The sequence below is a fragment of the Nyctibius grandis genome, chromosome 5, assembly GCF_013368605.1.
Source record: "Nyctibius grandis isolate bNycGra1 chromosome 5, bNycGra1.pri, whole genome shotgun sequence".
Classification (NCBI taxonomy): Eukaryota; Metazoa; Chordata; class Aves; order Nyctibiiformes; family Nyctibiidae; genus Nyctibius; species Nyctibius grandis.
In genome coordinates this window covers 14,598,394-14,625,677 of record NC_090662.1, presented here as the reverse complement: position 1 = coordinate 14,625,677, position 27,284 = coordinate 14,598,394, and the positions used below count along the sequence as shown (strand labels likewise).

The 27,284-nt window shown below is 40.8% G+C and overlaps 1 protein-coding gene across 6 annotated transcripts in view; it reads right to left on the bottom strand.

Moving 5' to 3' along the window:
* Positions 1 to 27,284, bottom strand: part of FAM185A (family with sequence similarity 185 member A) — a 55,122-nt gene that overhangs the window by 1,333 nt on the left and 26,505 nt on the right. The window contains exons 6-9 of one of the 6 annotated variants that reach the window (XR_011048204.1): positions 13,326 to 13,421; positions 10,913 to 11,047; positions 2,425 to 2,542; positions 1,029 to 1,186 (exon numbers count right to left, since the gene is read on the bottom strand). Coding sequence is in view for 5 of the 6 variants with exons in the window: in XM_068400963.1 (XP_068257064.1) it covers positions 5,846 to 5,973; positions 10,913 to 11,047; positions 13,326 to 13,421 (359 nt within the window). In the remaining variant the exon portion in view is untranslated. Of the gene's footprint in view, positions 1 to 1,028; positions 1,187 to 1,715; positions 2,543 to 5,830; positions 5,974 to 10,730; positions 10,793 to 10,912; positions 11,048 to 13,325; positions 13,422 to 27,284 lie in introns of those variants that run through there. The other 5 variants (XM_068400967.1, XM_068400966.1, XM_068400965.1 and 2 more) reach the window with 5 other exon arrangements.

Sequence of the window (27,284 nt, the reverse complement as noted above, 5' to 3'; positions counted from 1 at the left end):
ATACACAACTATATGTACACATTTAAGCACAGTTCTCCACTTCTCAACAGTTACTTGTGTGCCCAGAGCCCTAATTCTCATAAAAGCCTCTCAGGCTGACTTCAACTCTCTAAGCAAGGTGATGTTTGCTTTTGCAGATCTGAACTGCGGGCTGGCTGGCAGCTGATGGGGTCAGGAGGATCAAACAAAAAGGAGCACAGAGGAAAAAAGTGTTAAAGGATAAATTTTCTCCAGTTACAAGAACATGCCTTCTCATCAAATGGACAAAAAAAAAAGAGCACACATGGGATTTGCCATTCAAATCCTAATTACTGATAACCCACTAATCTCTCCTTGTCTAGAGAAAAATACAAAGTTTCACCTCATTATAACAGAACAAGACATGACTCAAATGCCTTTGGGGAAACTCCCAAAGATTTGTCTGTCTTCAGCTTATTCTTGACCTTTAACATTAAAGTTCTAGCTGGTCTCAACCTTTATTAGCCTGAAAAGAATATAATCAGTGTGGCTTTAGTGGTAGCACAATTTTTCTGATGGCTTATTTAAACTTCTTTAAGCAAGTAACTAGCAGTCCTAATGTTTAATTCCAGCTGGTTCCAGAATATGAATGCCTTAGGTTGCCTTCTTTTGAACATGGAAGAAATACTTGTTTTCTCACTATGCTCTCCCTTAAATTGCTGATGCAGCAGTCCCAAAAAGCACGACCTTAATCACAGAGGCTGACAGGATTTGTATTCCGTGTGAATAACGGAACCATTAAATGGATTTGATTTTGTGAAATATCTACTACACTGTTTTTATTTTTCAATGCAGTGTGAATTTAGAGGTGCTACTTTCACTTTGTCTGCAGCAGTGCACAGAAATAATTAGTTTCAAAAATTTTTCAGGAAACCTAAAACCATTATACACTTATTAATTTTGTATCTTTTAAAAGTATAATAATAACCAATAACTAGTAATATTATATTGCTTTTAGTAATAATATTAGTAATGTTTTATATATTAGTGTTTATATTAAAAATACATACATTTTGCTGTACACATCAGTGCCCACCTCATCCAAACAAACAGTACACACAACGGGAAACAGAATGTGGAGTTTTTAACCACCCTGAATTATAGTACAAATGCTGCCCTTGACTACTGAAGTCCATCAGCCAGGGGCTATTATAGCCCCTGGGGAATCCTGTGGGAAAGAAGAAGTTCATTTCATAATGTACCGTTATGATCTAAAGTATATACACACATATACACAACTTAAAACCTGAGCTGACACTCTGAACTCCCCTTTGCTACTCTCCATCCACTCCACTGGCAGGAATTCTTACACTTCAGTTTTAAAACACAAATTTCAGTACTTCTTTTATAAGGTGCCATATATACATATGGAAAGGCTTTTAAAAGCTTCATTTACTTTACTGTGTGTTTGTACTACGGTAACACACAATCCTCCACAAAAATCATGTATGCCCTTGTGCATACACACTTCCCTCACCTCCCTCCTCTGCCCTTCTGCCTCAAAGAGCTTACAGTCCCATCAGGCAAGGCTGACTGAAAGTCACTGGAAATGTAGCAAATAAACAACTACAGTTCTCATTTATTAGGCCAATACTTCCATTCTTTGGCAGCTTTTACTCTAGGGGAATGTTCATGTGGACTCTTATCTGAAGTCCAGCTGGTGGAGTGTTCCCCCTTGAAATCAGACAGATCCATAGTACTTTTGAGTATTTATTTTAAAAGCTCTTCTTTGCAGATGAACAGTGGTAGACATAGCTAGAGTTCTTATTTCTATCCACAAATAAGTGGTTGAGGATGACATGGAGTGAGTTCTGTCATATCATAGAAGTAGTTTTACACATACAGTACCCATTGACAAGGCAGAAACTGCTTAGGGGTCAAACACCAAACAAGAAGACCAAGTAAGAACTACAGTTCTGAAAGTGGTTTTATCCTATCCACGATGCAAATAATTTGATTGAAGAAAATCCTCTGCATTTTGCATAAACTAGTATAATTCCCACAGTACTGAGACATTTAATTTAAAAATATAAAATAGCTTGCAGAGCATGTCATCTTGGAAGTAAAGTTTCGTATTTTCAAATACCAGATGTTGAAAACGCTTTTTATTTTTAAACGATGACTCCAAGCTTTTGTTTGAGAGTTACCAGCTTTTAAACTGACATGGTAAGTGGGTCAAGTTATACAACTTCTGAATATGTAAGATCTTGTCATTCCCAAAAGGCACTAAAAGTAAACCAGACCTGTTAAACACCAGCCACTGTCACTAGCAAATCCTGGGCTAAAATGCCCTCATTTTTAATATTGTTTCTCTCTTATATGAATAATATGCATCAACAAAGTTTCATAATTTTACAGAAACGTTCCTTTACAAGTTCTTGATGTAATCTCATTGGCCTATTTCACCTTTAAGAACTCTTCAGCTTGACAGACTGGATCCAACTTTGGCTTTTAAGACACACTTTGCCATTTTGTGTGTCAGCCTTAATCCATTTGTCTGTTTCACTCCTTTGATTCATGTGACCTGGAAAAGAGAGTTCTCTTTAATTTGACACACGGTAAACATATCTTCACATTACCTTTTTTCAAGCCCCCTGGAAATATTTATAAGACTTTTATTTGGTAGAATTTGTATATTTTTAACAGGGGCTTCTGACATTTCATTCTTGACATAGTTTTTTGCATTAATCTCATTTCCCATAACATGTTATTACAATAAAGTTGTGGGTTTTACTATACAGTACCATAGTTTTTATTATGGGCTAGGAAATAGGTCTACATTAGACATTCATCTGGCTAAGTAATTTGAAAAGTTTCCATCTTTATTGTAAACATGGAAAAGAGACATGGGTAAGACCTGATTTTCTAGATGACCAGACACGTTGCTACTGGCTTAAAAAACCTACCCCTGAGATGTCTGTCTTACACGTTTCACAAAAACTTAGTATGCACGGTCAGGCTCTGAACAGCTTGCTGTATAACAGACAAAGGAGCAAGTTCAACTTACCCTCATTTTACAATTAGGAAACTGAGGCCAAGAGAGAATAAGCAACCTTCCAAATTTATACAGAAAGTTTATAACCAAATTGGGAATTAAACTGGGACCTTTTAAGTCCCAAATCAGTGCCTTTATCACAAGATCAACCTTCACTTTGGTTTATCTTTGCAAAATGTCTTTTATTATTTCTTTAGCGTTCGTGTGACTGAGTGAATTCTAAGTTTAGAACTAATTTGAGCCTGGAATAGCATGAGGGATGGCAGGGAAGCAGATTCTGAAGCAATTTTGCAAACATGCTCTGCTCTGACCTGTAACACAGCTGAAGTTAGATTTTGGCCACGTCAAAACCAGTGGCGAAACTCCAACTGACATCACTGCATCGGTTTCCACAACTTGAGCCTATGTGCCAGAACTTTTCAATAGTGTTTCAGTGCTTTGGTACTTGTAAGTGGGATTAATTAAAGGTTATGGGCCAAACCCACATCAATGCACTAGCAGGCATTGTTTAGAAGTATGGGATTTTCAGAGGAATCCAACACAGATGGAGTTTTCCCACTGAATGAAGAGGTATTTCAGTGTCCTTTGTTATAAGACTACAACATGCCTTCAAGAATCTCCATGTGGATGTCCTAGCACAATTTCTGCACTCCTGATTGCTCCAGGCAGCAGCAGGCTTAATCGCACTCGGTCTCCATATCATTCTTACTGTAAGGCCGAATCCACAGTTCTGCCCCCCATCTAATTATGGACTTAAATCTATGATGATCATCATGAAGTTGGACAAATGTGTTGTACGTGAAATCTGTTAAAATCTGAAACTTCAATTCCTCAGAAAGCTTTCCTGAATCATCGAGTTGCAACAGTATTGTATCAGAGAATACAGATGAGAAATAAAAACAAAAATTATCTCTTTTAATTAGAGGTAACCCTTAAAACATTAGATCAGTCTGAAAATGCCTCCAGGTGTCAAAAAATGAACCAACAAAGAAGTGTAAAGGAAAACTTCACCTGATTCCTTAACAGAGTCGTAGAGCACTGAAAATACAGCTTTTTTTTTTTTTTTCCCTAAGGAGAGAGGACACAATCAATGCAGGGCAGAGACAGATTTCCAGAAAGTGCATATTGGAGTGCTTGGTCACAATTCCTCTCTCATGTTTTTGTCACTATGGCTTGTACTTCTGTACAAGAACAGACACTCAAGCACAGAATCAGCCCTGTAAATGAAGTTTCATGCACTGCTTATATCCTGCTTTGCTTTTGCTGAAAAGTTAAAGAAGAGTTTTGAAGTAAAACAGAAACAAATTAACAAGAGCTGTTGTAAAGCTCAGTTATTGTCTGAGCTCTGTTTCTCATTTGAATTTGCTATGTGAACTTAGAAAAATATTTTGTTCCTAATGCTTCTTTTGGAGATTTGCCTGTGAAGGGAATGCAGAAAATATCAAACTGCCTGCAGGAAAGGGAGTGTCAAGTTCCACTCCCTAGGGATGAAGATCTTCAAACCATTTCAAGGTTATTAAGCCTATGACTAGTAGCAGGTTCAAATCAAGCTTAAGATATTTAAACAGCTTTGTGTATGATGGCTAATCAAGCAACAAGGTTTAGTTGGAGACCTTTTGATGACAGTTTGGTCTTAACTGTACTCACTGCCTGTACTTTGAATACTGTGGGAACATACATGGATTTTGAGGATGACTTTGCTAGCATGATTAAATCACAAAAGCCAACAGCCTGCACCGCCACTTTTCCAATGGAATGCCCAGGAAAAAGTTGGGTTTTTTTTCCATATGTTTCTAATGGCAGACAACACCTTTGCAGAACATTACGTGGTGAAGTACTGACTGTTTAACTCCGTCAGTCTCCAGGAAGGCAAGTGAATAGAGCGCTCTATTTTCACATCATAAAACACACGAAGATGACCATGTTTTAAATGTTTTTCACTGGTATTATTGGGACAGTGGTATATCTCAAAAAGGCTGTGAACAGCTTGAGTTAAATGCAAGTTGAGACCCATAAAAATCTGTAGGATAGGATCTCATCTAGCGTATTTTATAAAAGTTGGATGAACTTTCTATTTGACTTGAAGGAATGTAACCTTTTCCAGATACAACCTGGGTCTTTGTTTGTTGGGGGTTTTTTTTGTTTTTGTTTTTTTTTTTTTAAGATACTGCTTAAGGATCAAGGCTTCAGAGGGACAGTGTTTAGAGGGACACTGTAAAACAAAGCTCTTCCCACTCAATTCTAGTGGCAAAGAATCAATAAAAATTGCTTCTAGGAAAGAAGGAAAGTTTTGAAGAAGTGCCTTGAGAGCAGAGAAAACAGGGAGGGACACGGCAGCAGATAGTGTTACTCCTGGGATCAGAACCGTAACTGAATGCAACAGGCCCAAGCCAGCTGCACAGTGGGGAAGGAGTGCTTCACTCGGACAGCTGTTAAGTTTCAGAAGAAACTTAAGTTTCAGCAGACTGCCATAATACAAGCTCTTTCAGTTATTTCCCTTTTAAAGGCAAGTTGCTTGTCTCACGTTATTCACTGCCCCTTCAGCTGTGTTTGTGTTTAACCCTGGAACTCCAGGCAGCTAAAAACCATAGACATTACCTTAGAGTAAACAATATAGAATTTCTAATAACAAAAGCAGTTAAACACATCTGTAAAGCCTTGTATGCAGTGTATGAGACTCATGCAGTCAGCTCCCTCCTTGCACACTGGCTTGGAAGCAATCCCACAGGGTAAGTCCACAGCACTTTATAGGCTGCTCTCCCAGTACTACTGGATGAGGAGCCATTGTGTGAGCAGTGAGAAGTTATTCTACCTGAAGTAGGAAACACCTGTCTAAATCCCCTGTGTTCCAGATGGGAATCCAGATCTAACCTCAGGCAGATGTGAAGGTCTTATTATTTCAGTGCATGCCCAAGCGAGTGATTGTTTTAAGGAGAAAGGTGCTTCCCACCACAATCTACCTGAAAATAAGTTAAGAGAAACAAGAAAAGTCAGAGATAGGACAGTGGTATCATTGTCCATTTTTGCAAAGGAATCTGGTAATTAGACAGGCTGACTGTCTCTAGAGGCACATGAGGAGGAAGGCCATCTAAGGAGTTCCTAGTGATCAAAAGAATACTTGGATGCCGGATCAATGCATAAGGTAGAGGCAACATCTACCTGGAAACTTTCACAGGAGAAAAGGGGTTAGAGAAGACAACAGGAGACTCCTCTCCATCTCCAGGATAGACATCTGAGGGAAGGCATAAGTTAACATGAAAGAGAGCACCCTGCTACCTGTGTGCATGGTCACCAGAAGGCATGGCTCTGAGAGGAACACTGTTCAGATCTGGCTCTGCAAAGCTCTAGTGCTGTAGATGGGGTGGGATTAGTACCACAAGCTAAAAATCCTGTTAACTGCTGCAACTATTGTCATGCTGGATGAAACAGGGAGCAAGAATGTCTCGTCTTGGAAGAAGACAATCATTCCCAAAGAGTATGTTCTTTGTAAGAGGACAGAAAAATACAGAGAGGTTGGTCTGCCAGCTTGAGAAAGCAAGAATAGGGAAACACAATAACCTACAACGACAAACATCCACCACCTCTGAGGAGCACTTGTGACACTGTGGGACTTTTACCAAGGACACTCATGCAAGTGCTGAAAACCAGATGGAGTAAGTGACTGCCAAAGTTAAAAGCTCACTCGGCACCAAGCACATGGATAGCACCAGGTCAAAGGTTGCTGCTGGATACGAACTTGGCACTAGAACTGGGGCCAGGGATGGAGAAAGAGCTGGAATCAGATGAGTCCCTGGCACCACTCAGACACAAGATTTACACAGTGTAAAGAAAGGGGTTATATTCCAGACAATTAGATTTGGAAACTGACACCATCAGCTACAAGCATCCAAAGAAAGTCTCTGACCAATTGCAAGACTTTTTTCAGCAAGCTTACAGTTGTCAACACACAAGCTGGCAACGGAAGTGGGCAGAAACGTGCCCACTGGCTGCATCCATTTAGTCCCCAAATTTATCCACCCTCATGCCTCATAACCTTCCTTTGAGTTACTGCGGAGTGGGTGGGAGCAGATGGTCACATCAGCTTAGGGCAAGAGAAAACAGGGCTGGAAGCAACCTCCTGAGGATGCACTGTATTTAACCTGACATGCTTGCCTGGCCTGTTCTTCACAATCTGCAGTACTGACAGTCCTATGGCTTCACCAGGCAAGTGCTTACTACCAGAAAGTTTATCTTACTATTTAGCTAAGTTTTCTTTACTGTAAGGTCAAATCATAATTTCTAGTCCTATCACCAGTGGACAGAGAACAACTTATTTCTTTCACCTCTGCAGCAAATTCCTTACGTACTGGAAAAGTGCATCTTATCTTCCCTCAGCCTTCTCTTCTTTAGACAAAAACAACACTTTTTTGCAGTCTTCCCTCATAAATCATGTTTTTAGGCTTCTCATCATGTGTTCTCCTTCGGAGTCTCTACAGTTGTCCACACCCTTTTTGAAGTACAGTACTCAAAACTGGACACCTTCCAGCAAAGTATTACTAATGCCATGTAAAGCCAAGAGATTATTTTGAGTTTTACAGAACAGTCATGTTAATACACTGTTTATTTTTTGCAACCGTGCAACATTGTTTACTGATGTTTTTATTGAAATATTCCTCCTCTTCAGACCACAGAGGTAATTATGCCTACCTTCGTACTCTGACCTTAAAAGGACTTATTGGAAAAATGGCCTAAAAAGCATATAAATCAAGATTATTTGAATTTTAACCCCGCCCTTCAACATGTTTGTAACCCCTTTGGCATGACAGTTTCCTAAGCTCCTTTTCTGCTTGAATATTTGACACTTTTCAGCCTGCTATCCTTCCTCTTACCATATATAGTTCCAGATATAGTAGAGATCATTAACTATCTCTTAAATCAGCTGATTTAAGAATACAGGCAGACCTGGAGAATCCTCTCTTCCCACCCTCTTGGCAGGGAGAGAAGAATGCCTTGACATGATTGCCATCAGAAATTAACTGGAGTAACTCAAGCATTCTCGAACTAGACAGCCACAGAAACGCTTTCACAGATGGAAGCTGGACCAGCACTTACCATGAAAAATCTGTTTTTATAACAGATTTCCTTATACCATACATACTACTTCTAAGAGTGCCTACTGATGTCAATGGAAACAGATGCCTTATCCTTGCAAATTACTCTGAAGAGTAAACTCCCTGGCACGGCTCTCTAGTTTCTTCCCTTTCTCGGCAAGTGTCCCAATTTTGCAGGGAAGTCCCCTCCTTTTCTAAAAGAGCAAAACACCTTTTCACACTCTCACACTGCCTCTAGATCGCTCACTCCAGGCTTCCATCTTCTTGCTTTGACTAAATCCCACTTTGTTCCTTGCTATCTTGCAAAACCCTGGATGTGACTGCTTGTGGGATTGTAGTGTACTGACTTCCCCGCTCAGTGTGGAAATGGGAGCCATGAAGCAAGGTGATGACATACATCATAACCGCTGTAATGGCACTAGGGACAGCTTTCCTAGAGCAGGTGATAGACTAGGTGCTGTTTACCCAACTCACAGAACTCTACCCTGTCTTCCCACTGGAGAGCCTCCTCTCTAACATCTCTCACAACATTCCCAGAGGCAAGTAAAGCTTCCTGAAAGCAGCTGGTTCCTGTGTTATCCACATGAGAACTGGCTAGTTTCTGAAAAATCATCTATTTTTAAACTAACCTTTGAGCTCAGAAGCATAAAAAAACTAAATTGCCATGATCTTGTGATACAGAGGTTTTTTCCACTTGGCAAAACCCTTCTTCTCTCTCCATTTTATATTTCTTTAGTTGCAGCAGAAGGACAGCTATAGACTGTACCTAAAACTTCAAGAGTGGATAATATTTTCATGATATAGAAACAGTATTAAATGATTTTTAATTATTTCAGAATCTACTTGTACAAGAACTTTAAGAAGAAGAGATTGTTGAGAATGAGGGGCCAAGTACTTGGCCTGCAGAAAGAATACACTGTCCCCATGAGATAAGGTAAAGAGAAGGAGAAACAGGAAGCATCTCCCTTGCCACACCAAAGGAATGTTACTGACCTGGCAAAGAAAGGGAAGGCACTGTTTTCAAAAGGGTAAGAAAAGGAGTAAAGCACACATTGAAATCAACTGCTTCATCTCTCTTCACATTTGTTGCTCCTAACTGATCAGTGAAGAAAAAGGAGGAGAGAGCTGCTATAAATCATTGGTTACATTATGTGAGAAAACACTCATCAAAGCTAAATGCCAGGTATAAAGGCAGATGAAGATACATTACTTCAGGCCAGCACTAGTTTAGCTGAATTATATCTTGCAGAAAATCCATTCCGGGGTCTATTTTTCATTCACCTGTATTATGATCAATTAAGATCTATGTTTAATTAATTTTTTGTGCAATGGGCAACAACTGATAATCAGTGGCCTAATGCTGTTGCCTCTGCAGAACTCTTGCTGATTTCCATGCCTTTGGGATATGTATATTTGAGGGTTAACGGATCAGAGCCACTTTTGGCCTCAACTACCAAGATCATTTCCATACAGAATGGTGGGCTGAAAAATTGCATCTGCTTCAGCAATGACTGTCCTGCCTAGACACTGACTGGGTCATGAAACCAGAGAAGCCATTCAGCTGTGTATATTTGAAACACCACTCTTATCTTTAACGTTGCCAGAATGACGAGATGATTGCCTGGCCAATGGTCCTCCTTCACTAGCAGATGCATTGTTTTACTGCTGAGGCAATTGACTCCATAGAGCCTTGCTGGAATCTGGGGTCCTTCCACAGGTTTCTAGCCTGAGAACTTCTAACCACGTGTTTTTTTAAAAAATTGTATTTAATAAGCATTAGTCAATTTAAATGCTAGTTACTGTTCAAGACAGGAAGATATACACCTATACATTTCAAGACTACTATTCTATATAAGCAGGCTACATATTAAAATTATGTACACGCACGTCTAACATTTCCTGGCTTTGAGATTATCATCTTACATGGGGGAGGAAAAGAAGCATTGTGCATATTTTCTTAGGTTTAAAACCAAAGAAAAACTCAAAGCCTCACCCAATCCGCTATCATATCAGGTCATACTGACATAACACGTTCAAAAACAGCTGGAGCCTTCAGACACATTACGTTAACGTCTCCTCTTGAGCAAACTGAGTAATTGGTAACAGCAACAGCCTTAACTTCTAGATAGACATGTCCAGAGAGGAGGAGAGAAATACACACCCTGACAATGAATTGTACAACTGTTTTCTAAAGCAGGAAACAGCAAGACTTGGGATTCCCAAGCTCAATTTTAAATGCATTAGAAGAATGCTTCCAGTAATTGCAGGCACCTTTCCATGTACTCTCTATTCTTCCATGCTCCAGCTTCTTCTGCTCTTCTCCTAGCTATCTTCCACCCATCATTTCTCAGCCTATCCTGCACTGTTCAACATGTATACTGTACATTTATAAATACACCATATACCCCTTTTACTTCCCCCTCTCATCCAACAGTCACAGAGAAAACTTATTATATTTTTAATAGACATTCCCTGGCAATTTATTATATGCGACTGTCTAAGCCAACAAAGCAATGGGTCAAATTCAACCCTGGATTACCTCCCACAAATTCATTGGAATAATGCTGAGGCTGAATTTGGCTCTAAGACTTTCGTTAGAAAAGCAGTTGTTTGCATTCACAAGTCACTTACCAAACAAAATGAAAAAGTCATCTAGTAACATGGGGAGTACAATGGCACAAGCAAACATCTGAACCCAAAACAGATGAAACAAGAATCAGCCAAGAGCAATAAACTCATAAGGAAACGTAGATGCCTTTGACTAAGGCTAGACAGACATTAAGTGGAAGCCAAGATTAGTAAGCCTTACCACTTATAGTTACGTGATCGTCTTTGGAGACACTCTGTGTTTCTTTTAACTGGATCTCTGAGCTCACATCCACTTTTCTTCCAGACAACTGTAAATATGCTTTGAGAGAGGCAGGTACCTTGACTGTAATAGAACCTGGTATAAATTTAAGTGAAAGCTAGTTAGTTTAACATTGAGATCAAAGCATGAAAACAGGCAGTTATTTAGCTAACTTGAATCAAGTAATCATTTGTTGTTTCTTCTAAGAGCCTTCAGACACACTAACCTCTTTTAAGGTCTCTGAAAGGATAAACAAATATATCTTCATTTATCATAACCAGAATACTATATGTCACAGGTGAAAAATGGTGTCACAGTAATTCCTTGGCAGACATGAAAATTAACATTGACATATACTGCTAGCAACAGCTCTTGCTAGAGGATATTACAGGAATGATCAAGGGAAGCAAATCTAATAGATCTCACAAGTATTATGACCTCAATTTCATCTTCTAGTTGCGTATTTACAGCCCTGAGCAAGGACAGGAGATCAGATTTGATGATGAATCCAGCAACTGCATGGCACATTATGAAAAAAATGCTCCTCTGGAACGATGAGATGCAGCTTACCTACTGTTGACACTAGCGATTGTCTCTGCGTTACTGCACAGGGCCCAGCTGTTCACATCCTTGAACAGATGCAGTCTCAAAAGTGACTAACCAGTTTAGACTATGTATCACTAAAATGTAAACTACTAGCAAAACTGCAGCTTTGGTGGCCTGAATAATTCTACCCTAGTGATTAAAAACAGAAATTCTGACTTCTGCTTCCCCTAAATATGTACTTCAATGCATCAGACTGAAGAGAGATGCTAGGCCCCCAACCTGCCCACGTTTGTCATATTTGGAATCACTCAGTCACAATGTCTGGGAGCTGCACCCTACACATTAAAACAAAAACCTACTGAAATTCAGAATACACTTTCAGTATACATGCTCCTTAGTTTTTACTCAATTCCAACATTCACTTTAGGAAAACATTAAAAAGTTTTTTTAAATACATGCCAAAAAGCTGAAGCAGAACACGGTAAGAAAACTAAAGTTATAACAACTAAGTAGCAGCCAGAAAGCGACCCCAGCTATGCAATTTAAATTCAGCAGAATCACTTGCCTGTGACAGTCCTGATGAACAAGTAACTGTCAGTATAATTTAGGGCTGAATTTTGCTGGATACACAAAAGCATTAGGATAAGAAAGGGAAAAGGTCTTCATCTTTGGGTCCTCCTTGGAGAGTTGCTCAGTGATATGACTCATAAAATCCAACACATATGCAGCTGATTTATCACGAATGGGACATTTTCTATGCTGCAGCTGTCAGCAGTTACTGTGAATTTATGGGGTAAATGAAAATAGAACTTCCATCAACTTTGCCTTTACTAAACTGTGCTGCCAGAAGAGATGTCAGGCAATGTTTTGAAAATAACATTAATTAGCTTTTATTAAAAATACATTCCTCTTTCCTACTAATCCAAAGAGGCATAAACTAAGTGATTCAAAAGGTAACTAGAAAATAATATAAATTACTTTGCACCAATGTAACTAGAATAGCTTGTACAGAAAAAAGGCACACAAGTGATTTCCATGCATTTCTTTCATTATTACATAACTGCTAGGTTTTAACAGAGCACAGATATTGTTTCACAGATGAGAGAAGGGTATCAAATACCACGTTCATTTAAACCACCTGAAGTGTGTATCATGATATTAAAGTACAGAAATGCTGTAGTTTTTTTGTTGTTGTTTTTTTTTTTGTTCATTTGTTTTTGTTTGTTTGTTTGTTTTTGCAAAACTAGGACTAACAAGATGTATTCAGGGCTTTCTTATTTGCCATTCAGAAGATATGATATTGTAAAACTCTGAATCCAAGTTTAGGAGTCAGCTTTTAACTAAGAAGTGAAATTCTAGTGAGTGATCAGGGAAAAAAAGAGGAAGAATGATAGGATATGGCCCCCATATCTTTGGTTTTCTACCTTCCAATTTCAATAATGGGACATTTCACCAGAAAAAGAAATGTAAATGTGCGATGGTTGTCACGCTGCACATACATATATCAGCACCATGGAGTAAACTGTGCTCAAAGCAAAGGAAGATCGTAATCCAAGTCAACTCTGCAGAATTGAGCTGGGTAGATTGCCAGGAAAAAAAAACATATTGAAAATAAAAAAATTCTGTAATCCTTTTGAAGTATCATTGCCCCTTACAGAGTTTACTGTATTATATGTATTTTCACATTTTCTAATAATGAGGTAAAAAAGAATGTAGGTAAACAACAATCACAAACTCATTTTTTCCAGACAGATAAACAAAAAACCCCTTACCCCCTTTTGTTTTACACCATAAGCTGCCACAGAAAATATTGTTTTAGTTTGCTAACCTTTCTGGGATTTCAGATCCACTCTTCTTAATTGACTGACATAAACATCTATTGCCCCATGATGCGTAGAAGCTTTTAGACTTCCATCTGATGAATCTAAAAAAAAAAAAAGAAAAGAAAAAGAACTTTTGTATCACTCTTTTTAAATAAAAATTTGCTAGAATGTTTCTTTGTGCTTAGAAATGATTTTGTCAATTCTTCCATGTTTGAGAAGTATCTTACATTTATTTACTGAATGTCAGACTTCTCTTAGAAAAACAGGTTTCTAAACAAAACTTATCTCCCCAGTCCAGAATTATGGCATAGAGTGGTCCCAAGGCCATAGCCCTGCAGTTGTTACTGGACTTGTAGCACCTACAAGGCCTCAACAACATTCCCTTCTTTCTACAAGGATGGATTCATCTTCGTGTGAAGATCAAGCACAAAATCTGAATACCAAGATGTATTTTAGTTTCCAAAAGAGCTCATTTGCTCAGACTCTGCACAGTGAGAACGTTACCCAGGAAAGCTACCCCATGGAAACAACACGCACTTGTGCACTGTAACATGCTGTTACACAGAAAAAACATGTATCAGGCTTCGTAAAGTCCGATTCACCACATCTGAATTTGAAACAAATGCTTAAGGTAACCATTGCACTTTAATATACATAGGAAAACAGCATTTGTTCTTTGCCCTGGAATAGGGAGACCTGCACTTTCTTCTATACCTTATAAGCTGAAATTTATGATAACAAAACTTCCTGAAGAGACCTCTCTACAAACAGAAAGCCTTAAAGAAGCCTTAACTGTATACTTGAGAACGAGTCTTCAATTACTTGCCATGTATTCCAGTTTTAAATACAAATTTCTACAATATTACAGTGAAGTCCTAAAGAGTTAACTTTTGAACTACTGAACAGACCTATAGCTGATAAAAATTACAAAGAAATTATGAAGCAACCCTAGAGAGGCATAAAAAAATTACTTATGTATGTGAGCAAAAGGCAGCCAGTGAAATATCTTTTTAGATACACTGCTAGAAATAAAAGTATTGGCAAGAAATCTTGAAATACTGATAGAGAGGGTGTTTCTTAGTTTCTGGATGTACATAAAAAAAAAACCCACAGTCAAACTTTCAGAACTAGCTAAAATAACAAAATCAAACCTGAATAAAACCTCCCATTTTAAAAAGTAAAAACATTAATGAGAGAACGAAGCTGATTAATCATAACAAGCATGTCTAGCATTAATGCCTTAAGCTTGCCATACAGTTTTAGCTCTAAATACACTCCTGTGGAGCTTTTCTGATGCCAGATCTCAAGCACAGATGGAGAAGATCAGTGTATTACGTACAAAAGTAAAAACACATAAAAGAATTATTATGCAACAGCTAGAACTTTCTTTTAATTACTTTCCCCTCCAAAGAAATCAAAGTAGCCAATTTATATTTAGTCAGCTGAGCAACTTAGACTGTCTTTGACTAACAAGAAACCAATAATGACTAGAATTGGATGGGAATATTTTCTTCCCATCTCAGTAGATTGTGTTAAAGAAGTTCTGTTCCAAATCTGAAGGAAAAAAAATGAACTCTTTGTTAACTGAAATTAATGAACTGGGAAAAAAAGTTCTGCTTGTGTAAGTCACAATGAAACATTTTATTGATAACTTCTTTAAACGTTTGTAAGTTTGAAAATGAAAGTCATTGAAACAGAAAAATTTGATGTGAATCAATCTTTTTAACGAAAATGTTTTGTAGCAATAAACCAACATTTTCACATAAAAAGCTATTTTTGCAGATATTCCAAATCAAATTTAAGAACAGCTGATCACTGAGACTCCATGTAACCTTGACAAGAGATTTTGTTGACAACAGATATAGGAAATAACCAGCCTCTGACTCTTCTGCTTTAAACAAAACACGCAGTTAGTTCCTTTATCTGCACTATGAAGAAAGAAGAGTCTCCTGTGATAGGACAGTGACCCTCTCCAGGGAGAATAACTGCTAACGCTCTGTACAACACCACCAGCTGAGGGTACTTTACAGGGACCAATGTTATTCAGTGAATCCTTCCTCTTCCCACTCTTCAAATGCAAAAGCAGCTCTTGGTGAGATGCTTCACAGTGGAAAGATGCCTTTTGCAAATCTAGCTGCCCCACCTCAAGATAGAGTTCCTTTCTAGATTTTCAATTTTATTTGTATATATATATATACACACACACACACACAAATACATATAAAAGAATTCTAATTCTGTGAGAGACTGGATTCTGTTTGCAGAAGGCATAAACAGAATAAAGGATGTAGAAAAAGGGCAGTAGGCATAGGTTCACCAAGGCACAGATTTACACAGAATCACAGAATCACAGAATGTTAGGGATTGGAAGGGACCTCGAAAGATCATCTAGTCCAATCCCCCTGCCGGGGCAGGATTGCCTAGACCATATCACACAGGAACGCGTCCAGGCGGGTTTTGAATGTCTCCAGAGAAGGAGACTCCACAACCTCTCTGGGCACCCTGTTCCAGTGTTCAGTCACCCTCACCGTAAAGAAGTTTTTCCTCAAATTTAAGTGGAACCTCCTGTGCTCCAGCTTGCACCCATTGCCCCTTGTCCTGTCAAGGGATGTCACTGAGAAGAGCCTGGCTCCATCCTCTTGACACTTGCCCTTTACATATTTATAAACATTAATGAGGTCACCCCTCAGTCTCCTCTCCTCTAAGCTAAAGAGACCCAGCTCCCTCAGCCTCTCCTCATAAAGATATGTTCCACTCCCTTAATCATCTTCGTGGCTCTGCACTGGACTCTCTCTAGCAGTTCCCTGTCCTTCTTGAACTGAGGGGCCCAGAACTGGACACAATACTCCAGATGCGGCCTCACCAGGGCAGAGTAGAGGGGGAGGAGAACCTCTCTCGACCTGCTGACCACACCCCTTCTAATACACCCCAGGATGCCATTGGCCTTCTTGGCCACAAGGGCACACTGCTGGCTCATGGTCATCCTGTTGTCCACTAGGACCCCCAGGTCCCTTTCCCCTACGCTGGTCTCCAACAGCTCTGTCCCCAACTTGTACTGGTACATGGGGTTGTTCTTGCCCAGATGCAAGACTCTACACTTGCCCTTGTTATATTTCATTAAATTTCTCCCCGCCCAACTCTCCAGCCTGTCCAGGTCTCTCTGAATGGCTGCGCAGCCTTCCGGCACATCAGCCACTCCTCCCAGTTTTGTGTCATCAGCAAACTTGCTGACAGCGCACTCTAATCCCTCATCCAAGTCATTAATGAATATATTGAATAGAACTGGTCCCAGAACCGACCCTTGCGGAACTCTGCTAGACACAGACCTCCAGCTGGACTCTGTCCCGCTGACCACTACTCTCTGGCTTCTTTCCTTCAGCCAGTTCACAATCCACCTCACTACCCGATCATCCAGACCACACTTCCCCAGTTTAGCTGCGAGGATGCTGTGGGAGACCGTGTCAAACGCTTTACTGAAATCGAGATAGACCACATCCACAGCTTTACCATCATCTATCCACCGGGTTACGTCCTCATAAATGGCTGTCAAGTTGGTTGAGCAAGACTTCCCGTTGGTGAAGCCATGCTGAGTGCCCCTAATGATCCCCCTATCCTTTATATGCCTAGAGACAGCACCAAGAACAAGTTGCTCCATCACCTTTCCAGGGATGGAGGTGAGGCTGACTGGTCTATAGTTACCCGGGTCCTCCTTCCTGCCCTTTTTGAAGACTGGAGTGACATTCGCTTTCCTCCAGTCCTCAGGCACCTCTCCCGTTGCCCACGACTTAGCAAAGATGATGGAGAGTGGCCTAGCAATGACTTCCGCCAGCTCCCTCAGCACCCGCGGGTGCATCCCATCAGGGCCCATGGATTTATGGACGTCCAGGTTGCTTAATTGGTCCCTGACCCAGCCCTCATCAACCAAGACAGATTCCTCCTCAATCCTGACTTCTTCTGAGGCCGCAGGGGTCCAGGGCTCCTCAGGACAGCCTCCAGCAGTATAGACAGAGGCAAAGGCGGCATTCAGTAACTCCGCCTTCTTTTTATCCTCTGTCTCCAGGACCCCCACCTCATTCATCAGTGGGCCTACATTGCCTCTAGTGTTGGCTTTACCTGCAATGTATTTGAAGAAGCCCTTTCTGTTGTCCTTGACCTCTCTTGCAAGGTTTAATTCCAAGGAGGCCTTAGCTTTCCTAGTTGCCTCCCTACATCCTCTGACAACAGACTTATATTCCTCCCAAGTGGCCAGCCCCTCCTTCCACGATCTGTACACCTTCTTCTTCCACTTGAGTTTGCCCAGCAGTTCCCTGTTCAACCATGCAGGTCTCCTGGTACCCTTCCTTGACTTCCTACCTGCTGGAATGCTCTGATCTTGAGCTCGGAAGAAGCAGTCCTTGAACGCTAACCAACTATCTTGGGCCCCCTTACCTTCTAGTACCCTGTCCCATGGGATTTCCCCTAGCAATTGCTTGAAAAGGCCAAAGTTGGCCCTCCTGAAGTTCAGGGTTGTGATTCTGCTAGCTATTCTGTTCCTGCCACATGAGATCCTGAACTCTACCATCTCATGGTCGCTACAACCAAGGCTGCCCTCAACCTTCATCTCTTCAACCAGACCCTCCTTGTTAGTGAGGATCAGATCCAGCAGCGCTCCTCTCCTAGTTGGCTCATCCACCATTTGCATCAGAAAGTTATCATCAACGCACTGGAGGAACCTCCTGGACTGGGGATGGCTGGCTGAGTAGGCCTCCCAGCAAATATCAGGGTAGTTGAAATCCCCCACAACAACCAGGCCCTGTAATTGAGAGACTGCTCTCAGCTGCCTGTAGAAGGCCTCATCACCCTCCTCATCCTGATCAGGTGGCCTGTAATAGACACCCACAACAATATCACCCCTGCCAGCCTGCCCCTTAATTCGTACCCACAAACTCTCAACTCGCTCCTGATCTGCCCCTGGATAGAACTTCATACATTCTAGCTGCTCACTCACATAAAGAGCAACTCCACCACCTCTCCTTAGCGGCCTGTCTTTCCTGAACAGGACATAGCCATCCATGACCACATTCCAGTCATGCGAGGCGTCCCACCAAGTCTCTGTAATTGCCACTAGATCATAGCCCCCCGACCGAACACGGATTTCTAACTCCTCCTGCTTATTCCCCATGCTGCGTGCATTGGTGTACAGGCATTTCAGGGAGCGAGCTGGGCACACCGATTTCATCCCAGATTCACCCCCTGATTTCACCCCAGGGGGATGGGGGGCCTCCTGGTCTACCTCAACACTAGAGCATTGCCCCAGTGGTGCAAGCCCAGCTACCACCCCATCCCCCTTCGAATCTAGTTTAAAGCTCTCCGAATGAGCCCTGCTAATTCCTGTCCCAGAACCCTTTTGCCCCTACGACATAAACCTTTCCCATGTATCACTGTCACGCCTGTTGTCTTATAAAACCAGCCATTATCATTTATCTTCAAAGTAAAAAAAAAACAAACCAAAAAACAACTTGAGGGAAAGCAGAACACTGTTTTGGGAGGATGACTTGCCAGATTTTGACTCCCAGAGTACAGCACTGAACAGAAGTTTCTTGTGGCAGAAAAAAATACAGCAAAGTTTCAAAACCACAGAGAACCTCGGCAGCATTAACCAAACACTAAAGCTGACATTACAATACCTGTTTAGCTTTGATCTATGGAAATAACATGAAATATATTTTATGGAAACAACAGAATATGAATTATGGAAAGAATTTTATGGATATGATATTAAATACAAATGCTTAGATACAAATAAGAATGTCAGGAGACTTAAAGTTGTTCATCACTTCTGGAAAGTATATTAAAGACAATGTTTAAGTTTCATGTCTCTATAACTCTAAACAAATAAGAAGGGAAAAAAACAGAAAATTGATTAAAAACAGCAAAGATGAGGTCATTAACAAAAAATGTCCAACTTTAAATAAATAAATACTTCATCAAGAAAAATTACCCTATATTAAGTAACACAGTCTTGCAGAACAAAATACATAACTGAAATAATAATGGAGACAATACATGTTTTACAGTTATGACAGAACAAAATTAAGCAATTTATTTTTAAATATACACCCAGAATTTACTTTTAAATAACACCCAGTATTAGCTGAGATCAATGTGAATAACTGAAGGTAGAAACAAGAAAAAAGTACATAATTTGAATTCTGAGTTTGCTAAGGACTGACAACTCAAGGGGAAACACAAGGATGAATCATTCTACTGGAAAGAGAATAGACGGTCACTCTTGAGCAACTTCAGCTATTTCAGAATTTACTAGTACAGAAAAAAAAGGGAAAAAAGCAATGAAGCAAGATGTCCTTGACAAAGTTTTTGCTACACTTTATGAAAAATAAGTTTTCCACAACAGACACCAGATATATTAGCCTTTGTAACTCAAAATAGGAAATCTGACTCTGGTCCCAAACAGGCAAACCTGTCTGTGCTCAGGATCAAATAGGAGCAGTGTGTTCTGACAAAGATACTAATTCTCATTAGATAAGAAAATCAAAGTAAGTTACGAAGACTGATACGAGAAGCAAGTAGTATGCTGAAACTACGTTAAAGGGCACATAAGAAATGCTCAGAATTCAGTTTTCATTAAATAACCTTAAAAATAATCTTACAGAAGAATCAAAAGCAGTTTTTTTTCCAAAACAGTCCATTATTTGCATCTAGCCTGTTTGCTAGTACAACTTGAACAATAAGACCTAAGTCCCATAACTTGAGAAAGACTAAAGATCACTGAAAGGCCCACAAACGTGACAAAACTGAAACAAAATTTACTCTCTCTTCTTCCTTAATTTTATAAGCCAAGTACTGAAGAAAGAAATAAGCACAAGTGATCTTTCCTTAAATCTAAGCAAAAACGTATTTACTTTTCCTAATAGCACATAATGACTGACCTTGCTCATGTTAAAATCAGTGACAAAACTGTTTTCAATAGGAAAACACAAAATATTATGATTCAGTTAAAGATAGGAGAAAGTACAAGATTCCAACATACGTGAAGTGTGAGGAAGATTTAATTCCTACTTAATTGGCTATCTAGTATCATTTGTTGATAAAGACTGGTCAATTTTCTTGTTTTACTTCCTTGTTCTAAGACTGTCACATGAAAAATATTATGAGAAACTGAAATGTATACATTAAATAGACTAATTGCACGTACTACAAAAAAATCATTAGCAGTTCTTACCATACTTGCCAACTAGACCTGGTAAAACAAATGATGTAACACAGAAAGCAAAGAAATCTAACTAAATTGTCCTTTTACCTCTAAATGATCTATTTTCTACCTATATTTTAAACTTCTATCCATTGGTTTTAAATGCCACGGTCTCTTTTGGGTAACTTTTTCTATTCTGAAAAAAATCATTACCTGCGTCAATCCTGTATTGTAATACAATGTTCCGAATACAACTTCACCTTGATAAGCCTCTGACCTTCTGCAGATCAAATGGGGTCTTCCCCTTCAAATATCTATCCACACTGTCCACATCTATGCATCTTCTTCCACAGACTATATCAAACTGTGTTAATCATCCCTGCAAACCAATTAGCTATAGGTCTCTACTATTTTAAATGTTTAAGAGACTAATGGGATAGAAGCACCTTCTGAAGATATATGTGCTTCTCGTCAGGAACATGACTGTCAATAATATGAAATATGGAAGTTTCAATAAATTCTGTAAAACTGCTCATCTGTGAGCCTTGAGTTGGAGGCCAGTAACTAGTGGTGAACTTCAGGGTCAATGCTGGGTCCAGTCCTGTTTAACATCTTCATTAATGATCTGGATGACAGAGCAGAGTGTACCCTCACCAATTTGCTGATGACACAAAACTAGAAGTGGTTGATATGTCAAAAGGTCATGCAGTCATCTAGAAGGAGCTGGACAGGCAGGAGAAATGGGCCAGCAGGAACCTCATGAAATTCAACAAGGAGAAGTGCAAAGTCCTGTACCTATACAGGAACAACCCCAGGCACCAGTACATGCTGGGGGCAGCCCAGCTGGAAAGCAGCTTGGCAGAAAAGGACCTAGTGGTCCTGGTGGAGTTGAACATGAGCCAGCGATGTGCCCGTGCCGCAAAGGCGGCAAATGGTATCCAGGCTGCATTAGACAAATTATCGCCAGCAGGTCAAGGAAGGTGATCCCCTTTATTCAGCACTGATGAGGCCATACCTGGAGTACTGTGTCCAGTTCTGGGCTCCCCAGTACAAGGGAGACATAGACATGCTGGAGAGAGTCCAACAAAAGGTACAAAGATGATTAAGGGACTGGAGCATCTGTCCTACAAGGAAAGGCTGAGAGAGCTGGGACTGTTCAGCCTGGAGAAGAGAAGGCTCAGGGGGGATCTTGTATATACCTTGGTATATTAGCATATCCTTGAAGATATTCAAAAGCTGTCTGGGCATGGTCCTGGTCAGTCTGGCCTACATAATCCTCCTTGGAGGGGGGAAGGTGGACCAGATGACCTCCAGAGATCATGTTCACTAAACACTACGCTTTCTTTTCTAGGACTTACTTTCTATTACAGATCAAAACATAACAGCCTCCTTTTAACAACAGAATTTCAGGATTTCATTTTCACAGTTTCAAAATACATAACTTATAACTCTTGTAAAGGAGTAGTAAGAAAATGTTAATCTTAATTTTAGTATGTTTAAGGAGAATGTTGACCTACTGAGGAAAAGACCCTCAAACTAGAGAGTGATTTCTTCAGCATCAATAGTATTTTATCCCAATGGGAAAAGCACTTTGGGTTTTGCATTCCACATCTAATAAATAAATAGTATTCTACAGTACTAAACACAGCCCTGTATTTTAATGTGCATAAGAGACATGCAGTTCTTTTCTATTATAGCTCCTTCTTTCCAAGAAGGACAAATACATTAGTCTAGCTCTGCATAGATTCAGACTTTCAGATTCGTTCTCTTGAGTTAAATCCATGGAAATTATACCTTCATTAGCCAAATTTTTGTAGATTTAGAGTGGCATACATGGGAAACGTATGTTTGAAATATAATAAACAAGCCTGATATTTATAGGATACTGCATTTCTTAGAATGTACCTAATGTGTATTAGACAACAGTGATAGTACTTAAGGAGACATAAGAGAGCATTTTGGATTCAATTATCAAGACCATTCAGTGCACCCCAACTACTGAGGGAAGGAAACAATTTTTCAGAAAATCAATTATTTTTCCACTTGTGGCATCTATGAAAGACTTTCAGACATCATATCTGTAGGAAAATACTGTCTCTTAGAAGTTATTAGAATTGGATCATACTTGGATGTCTAGTTATATTTCTGGGAATAGTGATATATTTCTAGGGTAGTGATCGTCCCTCTGTACTTGGCACTGGTGAGGCCGCACCCTGAATACTGCGTCCAGTTCTGGGCCCCGCACTTCAAGAAAGATGTTGAGGTGTTGGAGCGAGTCCAGAGGAGGGTGACGAAGCTGGTGAAGGGTCTGGAGGGTCTGACCTACATGGAACAGCTGAGGGAGCCGGGGTTGTTTAGCCTGGAGAAGAGGAGGCTCAGAGGTGACCTTACTGCAGTCTACAACTACCTGAAGGGAGGCTGTAGTGGAGTGGGAGTTGGCCTCTTCTCCCAGGCAACTAGCGATAGGACAAGAGGACATACCCTCAAGCTTCACCAGGAGAGGTTCGGGTTGGACATCACAGAATCACAGAATGTTAGGGATTGGAAGGGACCTCGAAAGATCATCTAGTCCAATCCCCCTGCTAGAGCAGGATTACCTAGATCATGTCACACAGGAACGCGTCCAGGCGGGTTTTGAATGTCTCCAGAGAAGGAGACTCCACAACCTCTCTGGGCACCCTGTTCCAGTGTTCAGTTACCCTCACCGTAAAGAAGTTTTTCCTCATATTTATGTGGAACCTCCTGTGTTCCAGCTTGCACCCATTGCCCCTTGTCCTGTCAAGGGATGTCACTGAGAAGAGCCTGGCTCCATCCTCATGACACTTGCCCTTTACATATTTATAAACATTAATGAGGTCACCCCTCAGTCTCCTCTTCTCTAAGCTAAAGAGACCCAGCTCCCTCAGCCTCTCCTCATAAGGGAGATGTTCCACCCCCTTAATCATCTTCGTGGCTCTGCGCTGGACTCTCTCTAGCAGTTCCCTGTCCTTCTTGAACTGAGGGGCCCAGAACTGGACACAATATTCCAGATGCGGCCTCACCAGGGCAGAGTAGAGGGGGAGGAGAACCTCTCTTGACCTGCTGACCACACCCCTTCTAATAGACCCCAGGATGCCATTGGCCTTCTTGGCCACAAGGGCACACTGCTGGCTCATGGTCATCCTGTTGTCCACTAGGACCCCCAGGTCCCTTTCCCCTACGCTGGTCTCCAACAGCTCTGCCCCCTGTACTGGTACATGGGGTTGTTCTTGCCCAGATGCAGGACTCTACACTTGCCCTTGTTATATTTCATTAAATTTCTCCCCGCCCAACTCTCCAGCCTGTCCAGGTCTCTCTGAATGGCTGCGCAGCCTCCCATTGTGTCAGCCACTCCTCCCAGTTTTGTGTCATCAGCAAACCCGCTGACAGTGCACTCTATTCCCTCATCCAAATCATTAATGAATATATTGAATAGTACTGGTCCCAGTACCGACCCTTGAGGGACTCTGCTAGACACAGGCCTCCAACTGGACTCAGTCCCATTGACCACCACTCTCTGGCTTCTTTCCTTCAGCCAGTTCACAATCCACCTCACTACCCGATCATCCAGACCACACTTCCTCAGTTTAGCTGCGAGGATGCTGTGGGAGACCGTGTCAAAAGCTTTACTGAAATCGAGATAGACCACATCCACAGCTTTACCATCATCTATCCACCGGGTTACGTCCTCATAAAAGGCTATCAAGTTGGTTGAGCATGACTTCCCGTTGGTGAAGCCATGCTGAGTGCCCCTAATGATCCCCCTGTCCTTGATGTGCCTAGAGACAGCACCAAGGACAAGTTGTTCCATCACCTTTCCGGGGATGGAGGTGAGGCTGACCGCTCTATAGTTACCCGGGTCCTCCTTCTTGCCCTTTTTGAAGACTGGAGTGACATTCGCTTTCCTCCAGTCCTCAGGCACCTCTCCGTTGCCCACGACTTAGCAAAGATGATGGAGAGTGGCCTAGCAATGACTTCCGCCAGCTCCCTCAGCACCCGCGGGTGCATCCCATCAGGGCCCATGGATTTATGGACGTCCAGATTGCTTAATTGGTCCCTGACCCAGCCCTCATCAACCAAGACAGATTCCTCCTCAATCCTGACTTCTTCTGAGGCCGCAGGGGTCCAGGGCTCCTCAGGACAGCCTCCAGCAGTGTAGACAGAGGCAAAGGCGGCATTCAGTAACTCCGCCTTCTTTTTATCCTCTGTCTCCAGGACCCCCACCTCATTCATCAGTGGGCCTACATTGCCTCTAGTGTTGGCTTTACCTGCAATGTATTTGAAGAAGCCCTTTCTGTTGTCCTTGACCTCTCTTGCAAGGTTTAATTCCAAGGAGGCCTTAGCTTTCCTAGTTGCCTCCCTACATCCTCTGACAATATATTCCTCCCAAGTGGCCAGTCCCTCCTTCCATGATCTGTACACTCTCTTCTTCTACTTGAGTTTGCCCAGCAGTTCCCTGTTTAACCATGCAGGTCTCCTGGCACCGTTCCTTGACTTCCTACCTGCTGGGATGCTCTGATCTTGAGCTCGGAAGAAGCATTAGGAAGCATTTCTTCTCAGAAAAGGTCATTAGACATTGGAACGGGCTGCCCAGGTAAGTGGTGGAGTCACCATCTCTGGATGTGTTTAAGAAAAGACTGGACATGGCACTGTCTAGTTGACATGGTGGTGTCAGGGCAATGGTTGGACTCGATGATCCCAGAGGTCTCTTCCAACCTGATTGATTCTGTGATTCTGTGGAATGTAGACTGGATAGCTCTATATTGGAACAGAAGTATGCATTTGTGGATGAAATGGGTGGGGTAGTCCTTCACTTTTCTGCTACAAATAAATAGGTATTAACAACTGTAGCAAGATATACACTCTACAAGTATAAAATATATATCTTATCAAGACTTGAAAAATTAAAATATCGCTCCAAAACCAGTATAAAGTACTACTGTAACAACGTCCAGAATCTTCAGGGCCATTATATAAGATGCTATAAAACATACCAAAATCGTTTATTGCTAACTGAACTAAAAATTTTATTCTTTTAAGCTGCAAGGAAAACCTTATCGTTCTCAGGCAGCAGCTACTTTTTCTATAGCTCCAGTTTTTGAAAGTAGTTTCTCCAGGACATAAGCTCTGTCCAGAATTCTATATAATCTACATTCAAAAGGCCACAAAGAGAGGGAAGGGGAACATGGAAACAAAGACTGATGATAAAGCCAAGTAGTAATTAAGTAGATATTAACTCATAGTGGACTATTTTTTTTTAAACTTTCATTTTTCATAATCTGACACCTGAGGGATAAGAAAAAGCAGCTGATTCCAACCTGCCTGGAGAGCAGCACCCTTCATATAGGGTGGTGTGGAAGAAATCATGGGAACAATGGGAAAAAGAATTACAGGTCTGTCATTGGCAGAACACAGAAGAAGGTCTAGTTCCGAGATACAAGGTATGAGGTTCTGGGATACTTAAAATGAGAGCCAGAATATTAACAGACTTCAAGCAGATGGCAAGGACTAGATCAATAGAACTAACTGCTGTTGAGACAAGTGTGTGCATGGATAACATTTTTTTTTAAAGTACTTAAGAGTTGTACTTTATGAATTACAGTAAATGCCTTTAATGGAATTCAGAAATGAGGTTTTTAATTTAAAAATTCCCTATATCACATATTAAAAACTGAACTCTCAAGACAAAACTCACAGATGCAGCATTACTTCTAAATGTACCGGTTTATTGTTTGGGTTTTTTTTTCAGTTATCCAAAACTGTCTTAAATACTGTAGTTTTCCATAATTGATTCCCTTCTTAAAATAAAACTTCGGTGTTTTGTCTCAGCACTAGAGAATTGCCTCATTATGACACATCATAAAGGAGGATCTCAGACACCTCAGTTCACTCTCATGTCAGGACTATACTCAAATTTATGTCTTTGAGAAAGTTGAAATGTTCTTAATTGTTAAGTTTCTGTTGATTTAAGACAGTGAGCATCACAGCAAGTCACTGAAGCCTTTAGGTTGTCTAGTGTGTGTTACTGAAGAAAAATCAGCAGAATAATGCAAACTGACACAGACGTATTAAAAAAAAAAATTAAGAGTTTCTTGTATCTCAATATACAGTTTTCCTTGACAGAATGAGTCCCTGCTGCCCATAAGCTGGTTAAGGCTGGTTCCTCCCCTCTGAAATGAAAAAAACACCACAAGCTTCATCATTTCTAACTATGCCAAACACAGAAGATTCATTTATTCAATGCATAATTGGGTTAAACATAAGTAATCCAGTAAGGAAAAACAATTTTTTTTTGAGCTGGTAGGGGAAAATTAGGCTTGGTAGCAGAGTAAAGAATATATAATGAGACCATACCAATAACACTGAGAAATAAGCAAACTCTAGCAGGACTGAACATGAGCCAGAAGTGTGCCCTGGCAGAAAAGAAGACCAACAGTATCCCTGGCAGTATTAACTGAAGCATGGCCAGCATATCAAGGGAAGGGATTATCCCTCTCTACTCAGCACTTATTAGACCACACCTAGAATACAGCATCCAGTGTTAGGGCTCCCGAGAGAAGTGAGACATCAATAAACTGGAGTGAATTCAGCAGAGAAGGACCAAGATAGCCAGGCATGGAGCACCTTCCCCCCATCAGGGGAGGCTGAGGGATGAGGGCTTGCTCAGCCTAGAGAACAGATTGCTTCAGGACCTGACAGCAGCCCCTTAGTATCTGCAAGGGGATGATCAAGAAGACAAAGCCAGGCTCCTCAG